The sequence below is a fragment of the Colobus angolensis genome, unplaced genomic scaffold (assembly GCF_000951035.1).
Source record: "Colobus angolensis palliatus isolate OR3802 unplaced genomic scaffold, Cang.pa_1.0 Scaffold101, whole genome shotgun sequence".
NCBI classification, from domain to species: domain Eukaryota; kingdom Metazoa; phylum Chordata; class Mammalia; order Primates; family Cercopithecidae; genus Colobus; species Colobus angolensis.
The window spans coordinates 5,994,524-6,003,640 of record NW_012111031.1 but is presented as its reverse complement, the minus strand read 5'-3'; the positions used below and the strand labels follow the sequence as shown (position 1 = coordinate 6,003,640).

Genomic DNA, 9,117 nt, shown 5'->3' with positions numbered 1-9,117 from the left:
GGCGTAAACCCGGGAGGCGGAGCTTGTAGTGAGCTGAGATCCGGCCACTGCACTCCATCCCGGGCGACAGAGCAAGACTCCGTCTCCAAAAAAAAAAGAACAGTACAGATGACTACTTAACAGAATAGATAAGCTACTTAACGTCTATTTGTCTCTATGTGTACCTGTGACTCTTATTATGTTTCATTTATTTTTTGTAAGGAAATACATATATGCAAAATGCTAATAATACAAAATATAATTTTTGTGCAAAGCTTCAATTCTAACATTAATAAAACTCTGAAGTTTACCTATGTCCTTATAGGTCAGTATCATACTGTTTAGATTGTGACTTCAGAATAATTTTTAATAACTAGTAGGGAGATTATTTTTCAATAATAGTCTCTTAACTGTTCTCTTTAGAACATAATCCTTATGATCATTTTGTATCATTTCTAGCACATCCAGCAACACACATAATCACAAAGTTAGAATTTTAATTGCAATTGCATAGAGTTTACTCATAAATTTGGGAGAATTTATATTTTTGATGATAAATTTTTCCACTCTAAAACATTTTAGAATTTTAATTGCAATTGCATAGAGTTTACTCATAAATTTGGGAGAATTTATATTTTTGATGATAAATTTTTCCACTCTAAAACATTTTTTTCATTTTTTCAGATCTCATTTTATGTTCTTCATAAGAATTTATGAGTCACTTCATATTTTTCCTAATAACCTTTTCTAAGTGTTTTATAATTGTGGTTGTTACTATGAATGTAATGTAATATTTCTCTTATTTCCACTTGTTTCTAACTATTTTCAGTACAGAATAGAGAAAAGCTATGTACTTCTTTATATTAACTTAAAACTAATGTATGTAACCAAGTTCTCCTGTTAGTTCTGATTTAGTTTTACTGCATTGTATTTTGTTTCCTAGGAACGTAATCTTCCATTTAGCGGAATGAGATAATTTTATCTCTGCTTTTACAATATTTAAATCAATTATTTAATTTCCTATGTGAGAATCTCTATATTTTAGTAGGAGACTTCAGCCTGTTCCTATTTATTATGGCCAACATATTTAATTTTTTGCTTTTCATTTTACTTTGTACTTAGTATTTATTTACTTTCCCCCTTTCCTACCTATTTTTTTAGGATGCTGTTTGTTCTCTTTTTAACTTTTTGAATTTATTTTACTTTTAATTTTTAGAGACAGGATCTCACTCTGTTGCCCAGGCTGGGGTGCAGTGGCACGATCATAGCTCACTACAGCCTTGAACTCCTGGACTCCCACAGGTCTCCTGCCTCAGCCTCCTGAATAGCTGGGACTACAGGTGTACACCACCATGCCTTGCTGATTTTTTTATATTTTGTAGAGATGGGGGTCTCACTATGTTGCCCAGTCTGGTCTCAAGCTCCTGGCCTCAAGTGATCCTACCACCTCTTTTTTTCTATCTTATTAACTTTGGCATTCTATTGTACTTCCCTAATCTGTTAGTGGTGATCTTCCATTTTCCCAAACTCATAATCAAACACATTTTCTTTAATGTTTTATAAAGGCAAAATAAAAACTACTTCCTCCACCATGATGGTCTATCTCCCCACTGCTGCCTTCTTCCGCTGTTCGTTGAGACCTTTAGAACACTGTTATTTTCCTGCTTTCTTTCCAAACTCATCTTCCCCTTATCCAACTCCAGGTTTTGCGGAAATAGTTTAGAAACTTTTGTTTCAGATTCTCATTAGTATTTTCCTTTGCATCATGTCTCTTTTTATTAAAGAACGTTTATTTAGCACTTAAATCTTACAAGCATTTTAGTTCATTCTCCTTTTATATTTATCTGTATGTATTTCAAGACTCATTGTTTACAGCTGTTTCACTCCTTTCCTCTCACCTGGAACCTGGCCGTGTCTCTTTTGATTCATTGGCTGTTTAGCTTTTTTCCTTAAGTATTTTCCTCAGATGGAATACATAGGTAATTTTTCTCGGAATCTTTAACCCTGACAAATAAATGATGTCTGCAGTGAATGGACAAGCTTGCATTCAGCTTGTGAATTCAGGTTGTGTTTCACAGTAACCTCCATGATTGTGTCCTCCTCTAGTTCCCAGGGTGCTGGGGAGGCACCTGATGCCAGTTTGATCCTTTTTTCTCCCTAAGTGACTTTTATTCTTAACTGGAAAGACTAAGATTCTCCCATAATCTTGACCTTTCAGAATTGTATTAGATTATGCTTACAAGTTGTCTTTTTTTAAATCTGTCTTTCCTGGAATTCAGTGAATTCTTTTAATCAGCCAGCTCAAACTTCTCTTTTCTGGTTAAGAAAATATGTTTAACTATTTCCTCATCTGTTTCATATTTTCTTCCTAAAATGCCTATATTTACATGTTAGATTTCCTAGATCTGTCTTCCATGGTACTGGATTTTTCCTCGTGGTTTTTCTTTCTTTCTTTCTTTTGTTGTTTTGAAATATTTCTTCTACTCTGTCTTTGCCTTTAATTTGGATCCCCATGAAGACCATGTTCTTCTTTCATTCATCACTTAACTTTTTAGTTTTACAAATCATGCATTTTGGTTCCAGAACATCTCTGTGTGTGCTGTATTTGAATCTTGTTTTCCTACCCCCCCTCCCCAACTTTTTATCCATCCCTCCACAGAAGGTGCTTGTCCCAGGACCTTTGCTTTGTATGTTCTATGTGTTTTCTCTTCTGGACACTCTTTTTTCCATGCAAGTCCAATGGCAGTCACAGAACACCACTCAGAATGCTAAGAAAGTGAGTGGTGGACCAGGAGGAAGCTTCTCTGCACCCCAGGGTGCTCAGCTGCCAAGGCTGTCTCAATACAGAGCTATTCTAGCTTTAAGGATGGTTTAGCGGCCAGGCGCAGTGGCTCACACCTGTAATCCTAGCACTCTGGGAGGCCAAGGCGGGTGGATTGCCTGATAACCACCAACAGATTAGGGAAGTACAATAGAATGCCAAAATTAATAAGATAGAAAAAAAGAGGTGGTAAGATCACTTGAGGCCAGGAGCTTGAGACCAGACTGGGCAACATAGTGAGACTCCCATCTCTACAAAATATTAAAAAATTAGTGAGGCATGGTGGTATACATCTGAGGTCAGGAGTTCAAGACCAGCCTGGCCAACATGGCGAAACCCTGTCTCTACTAAAAATATGAAGATTAGCCAGGCATGGCAGTAGCAGGCGCCTGTAATCCCAGCTACTTGTGAGACTGAGGCAAGAGAATCACTTGAACCCAGGGGACAGAGGTTGCAGTGAGCCAAGATCGGGCCACTTCACTCCAGCCTGGGCGACAGAGTGAGACTCCATCTCAAAACAACAACAACAACAACAACAAACAATGGTTTAGCCTCCCCCTAACGCTCTTAGAACTCATTGAGGGGAAGGAGGCAGCTAAACGGGTATGTCCTCCAAGGTAGACCAACTCAGACAGGGAGAGCCTCACCATGGCTGTTCTGGTGAGCCATGGTGAACCTTCACTAGCATTTGCCTAGGGTGTGCCACACTCACTGTGATTGTGCACATAGAGTTTGTATTTCTCAGCGTGGGCTACTATAACAAAATACTATAGGCTGGGAAGTTATAAAAACCAGAAATTTATTTCCCACAGGCTGGGAAATCCAATATCAAGGCCCCAGCAGATGTGGTGTCTGGTGACAGCCCCCTTCCTCACAGATAGCCATCTTCTTACTCTAACCTCACATGGCAGAAGGGGTGAGGGGTCTCTCAAGTCCCTTTTATAAGGGCACTAATCTCACTTATGAGGGCTCCCACCCTGACCTAGTCACCTCCTAAAGGCCCCGCCTCCAAATACCATCAACTTAAGGTGAAGATTTCAACATTTAAATTTTGAGGGGACAGAAACATTCAGACCAGAGCAGGACTCTCTCCTGCTGGCCCCTAGGCTTGTGATTTGTGCAGAAGAAAAAGGTGGCCATGCCAGCTCTCTCAGGACTGTGGCAGAGTCCAGGGTCTTGCTCACCTTTTTCAGACCATGAGAGGTGAATTAGTCAAACTCTGGTTGAGGGATGAAGAGAGCTGAGGTGCCATCTTCCTAGCTTCATTGTTTTAAATACCCTTGTTGATCACATTTTAATGTTATCAGCAGGAGTCATAAATAAGTTACACTGTGTGGATATGAGATGTGAAACTAGACTGTAAATGAGAATCTAGAGGCCCTCAGCAATTTGTTTCCTAAAGTTCATATATCAGCCTTTTCACCTCTAATACATTTGACAAGTTGGACCAGCCTTCGATTTGATTTTGATGGGTCTCTCATGAATAGACTCTTTTCTGTCTGCTTCTAGGACTAATTAGAAAGGAGATACACGACTGTACAAAAATACCATTGAGGCAAATGAAAATAAGAAAATCAGTAATGTTGGCTCTGTTTGAATAAAGAATAAGGGTTATTAGAAGTAATTGACACAGAAAAAACCCAGAGGACCCAGTTAATGAAAAGTTAAAGCACAAAATAGCACATAATATGTTTTGATAGCATAAATATTTTGATGGGGCTTAAATGAAAAAATATATATGTATTGATGTTTAATTTGTCTATGAAAATATATTCTGTGTATCATACTATACTATATTTTATGTAATAGGACATTGATTAGTCTTGTGTTTGTGGATATTTTTTGTTCCATAGTGATGACATATTGCAAAAATCCAAACTATATACTTAAACTGTGCTATTCACTTAAATGCACTTATTTTGCATAATACTATATTGGTTCCGTTGCTTTAGAAATTAATTCTATTGATTCTAAAGAAATACTTAAATTCATACTTGTGTTTTATTGGTACTAGGTTTAATGCCAATTTTCAAGAACAATTGAGGCAGAATTTTACTTTAATATTATGAATTGTGTAATACCTTTTAAAGCATGGTGTCCTTTATTTACAGATCACTTGAAAGACTGACCGTTGATGGGAATGAACTGAATTTTTTCCCACATGGAATTTTGAAGCTTAACCTGACAAAAATTCAGTTTGAGAATAATTTCACTCATCCTTGTTTTTGGAGAGAGAATTCTTTGAATAATCCACAACAACTTACTCAAATTATTTCTTTGTTCATTGTCCAAAATAAACTACATAAATTTTATGATAAGATCCCAGTAGAAGTTCAGAAGTTACTAAAATGGTGAGCAAATGCTGAAGCCCTTTTAACCAAAATATATCTTTAAGCATTTAAAACGTTCTTCATTACAGGCTTAGATAACAGTGTCACTAACACGCACACGTACTCCATGACACACACAAAACCATACACACAATTCTTCAAATCGCTCCACCCAGTTCTTCAGGTATAATAATGTAGTCTGAATCCGACCCCATTGTGTGATATTCTCAAGTTGTTACTTAAATCCAGTGTGAAATGTGAGTTGTCTATATGGCTGTTGCATAAATCTTTTCTACAAATTTCTGAGTTCATAGAAGTAGATTCTTCCAAAAAAATTATTTGGCTCCAAGCACACTATCCTGGGAGGTGTTTCACTCCACTGTGACGTCATGGAGATCAGGAATAGAGCAGGCTTGGATGGAGTAACCTCCCTCACGGTATCAATGACCAGCGTTGGAATCATTGCCTAATCTCAAGACCAGGGTACTTAAAACTCCCACATCCTTACAGTCCACTTAGGCTTGTCGCTTATTTTCTTCAGACGATAGAGGACCATTTTTATTGAATTACTGACCATCGGTGCTTAGGTTATTAATTTAACAAATATTTGCTATATGCCTAAGTAAAATGGCTTCCCAGGCATATATAAATTATAAACATTGACTCAATAAAAGGTAGGAAACCTAAACAGCCTAGTAACTACTGGAGAAATTGAACAGTGGTTAAAAATCTACCAATGAAAAAGGAACCAGTCCCAAAAGGTTTTGATTTTAACGTATTAAGATGTCAATATTCGTGAATGCACATGAGAAAGTAAGAAAAATCACAAAAGCAGTAATTTTTTTGAAGAATTATAACCTAACTAGTGTGTGGTGAACAGATATGGGATCATGAGATTTGGATTCACCACAAGGTACTTGGGAAGCTGAATTTGAGATTCCTGAATTAAATGTGGACTCCAAAAGAGGCTTAACGGTCCCAGAGCAGTGAACTAACTCTCCCAGCAGAAAAAAATGTTTTTGAGAGAAACATCCTCGATTTAGACTGTAAACGTTCCAGAAAATTATGTTCAAATGAATATTAGCTCACAGCTTAAAGAAATTTCCAAATATATGAGGAAACAAGCCACCAAGAAAAAAGCAAAGCAATCAAACAGATACTAATTTCCAAGGACCTAGGATATTAGTATTGCAACTGTGACCAGGAAAACATGAGAAAGAAATGTTAAGTAAAATGAAATTCTAGAAACTAAAAAATAATAGTTAACATTAACTCAATGCGTGAGTTAAACAGCAGATTATACACACATGAAGAGAGATCTGAAGAAATTATAGTAAATATGCAGACAGGAGGTAAAGAGATTGGAGAAAAAAGGACAAGATTTAACATACACTTACAGACCCTGAAAGTGAGAACAGAGAGAATGGTGGGAGTCATTATTCAACGAGATATTGGCTACAGATTCTTAGAAGTAAAAGATGTGAATTCACAGACATCATCGGGAGCTCTATAAAAGCTAAGTAAAATACCTTGTGGTAAAACTGAAGAACCCCAAAAACAAAGGTAAGAACCTAAAATCAGCCAGGAAAAAAAAAAAAATCACTTACAAAAAACAACAAATCAACTGCCAGCAACAGTGGACCAGTGACTGAAAAAAAATATTATTTTGCCCACCAAAGCTTTCAAGAACAAGAGAAAACATGGTATTTTTATATAAACCAAAACAGAATTTACTCCCAATAAATTTTCACCAAAGGAAGCTGCAAAGGATGTACATCGACAAAAGAAAAATGATTCCAGAAGCAAGTTCTGAGAGGCAAGAAGGATTGGTGAGAAAAGCAGTTGGAAAATATGTAGGTAAACAAATATGATCTCTATGAAATACTAATAACAAATATGAGGTTTAAAAAATATAACTAAAACCAGACATCAAACAGTTAGAAATATAATTTTTAAAAGATACTTTTATGATAGGAAGAAACAAACCTAATGTATAAATATATTAAATGAAAAATGTGCAAAACATTATGAAAAAAGCTAAATCTTTATAAAATAGTAAAGAAGGCTGAATTAAATGGAAGAGATATAGATACTTAGGGATAATAAGATTCAGTACTAAAAACACATGTTATTCCCAAATAGAGCTATAAATTCAATGCAATTCTGGTGAAGATGCCAATAGAATTTTCTCAGAAACTTGATAAGCTTATTCTAAAATGTATATGGAAAAGTAGAGGCTCCAAAATAGCCAAAAGAAACCTGAAAAAGAAGCCTAACTTAAGATGCTTGCCCACTAGACATCAAGACTTACTACAAAGTTAGAGAAGGCAATAAAGGTTGGTATTAAGTTCAAGGAAAGGCAAATCAACCAATGGAAGAGAAAACAGCCCAGTTATTTTGTTCTGATGCATGTGGGAAAACTTGACATTTGACAGAATAGCCCTGTGGATCAGTAGTGAAAGAATAGACTTTTGAATACATGATGCTGAGACATTTGGTCATCCACAAGGAAAAAACAATAAAATCAGATTCCTGCTATATATATGGCACCATCAGACACACAAAAAAATCATTTCCGTTTTGATTAAAGATTTAAATATGAAAAGCAAAACTTTAAAGCTTTTACAAGCAAGTGTAGAAGGCTCTCTATGACTTCATGGTAGGCAGACATATCTTAAACGCAATGCAAAAAATATAAACAGTAAAGCAGTGTTTTATAAATTTGACAAAAGTATAATATTTACATAAATATAAGATACTATCAATGAAATTAAAAGACAAGCCATTAACTGGAAGAAGATATTGCAATGCTTAAAATAGTTGAATAATATATATATATAATTACTATATATAAATATATACACACACATAAATAGAGAGAGAGTAGTCATCCCTTATCCTTGGCAGATGCATTCCAAGACCTCCAGTAGGTGCCTGAAACCATGGGTAGCACTGAACCTTATATACATTGTGCTTTTCTATACATGCATATCTATGATAAAGTTTAATTTATAGGGGTGGTGGCGCCTGACGTCACCATGGCTACCAAGCGCGAAACCGCAGAACCAGTGGTACCTTTGTTTGTGGATCAATACTTCATTCGCTGGTACGAAGCAGATGTCAAAGGAGAATCTTGTGAGGACCACTGTATACCACAGCACTCTAACCGCATATGTGTAACCACACTGGCAGAATCTCATCCAGTTCTGCAAAGTGGAGAAACAATTAAAAGCATTCCCTGTCAGATCAGTACCAACTGTAGCAGACTTCAGAACAAGGTCTCTGGGAAATTTAAGTGGGGGGCACAGTTTCTAACAGAACTTGCACCCTCTCTCTAAGATTTACTGTTCAGATGGCGAAGAATATACTGTATCTAGTTGTGTTAGAGGATGTTCGATGGAAGTGAATGAAAACATTCTCCATAAGCTATCTATTCTTCAAGAAAAGCCATCCACTGAAGGCTACATTGCAGTTGAGTTACCCAAATTTGAAGAAAGTAAAAACATAACAGAAGGGTTACTGACACAAAAACAGTATGAAGAAGTCATGGTGAAAATGCATTAATGCCATGCATCAACGTCACGAGGACTGACATGGAGCAAAAAGCAAAGCGGGATTCTTGTTACCTGGCCTAAACCATCCGTGCACGGAAGGAGAACCAGTATATGTGAAGCATACTTCACAGCCATACGCTGGGGAGGCCTAGTGCTTCACTTAACTTCGTTTTCCCTCTCTGGCTTTCGTAATGAGCCTGGTTCCCATTTGTCTTCAGCCTGCCAGATCTGGCCTGCCCTTGTACTCACCCTGTTCTCTTGCATCTCTCTAACAACTGGCGTGCAAGGAATGTTTTTCTGATTAAAAACAAGCAAACACACTTTGGGAGGCCGAGACGGGCGGATCACGAGGTCAGGAAATCGAGACCATCCTGGCTAACACGGTGAAACCCCGTCTCTACTAAAAATACAAAAACTAGCCGGGCGAGGTGGC

At 36.9% G+C, this 9,117-nt stretch overlaps 1 protein-coding gene and 1 pseudogene across 2 annotated transcripts in view; both read left to right on the top strand.

The window, feature by feature from the left end:
• LRRC63 (leucine rich repeat containing 63) overlaps positions 1-9,117 on the top strand; it is a 61,629-nt gene that overhangs the window by 45,994 nt on the left and 6,518 nt on the right. Inside the window, exon 9 of the mRNA XM_011939858.1 lies at positions 4,912-5,151. Coding sequence (XP_011795248.1) covers positions 4,912-5,151 — 240 coding nt within the window. The remainder of the gene's footprint in view (positions 1-4,911; positions 5,152-9,117) is intronic.
• Positions 8,151-9,003, top strand: LOC105510188 (annotated as a pseudogene). Its single transcript, XR_001001534.1, has one exon. The product of XR_001001534.1 is annotated as a protein Simiate pseudogene (transcript).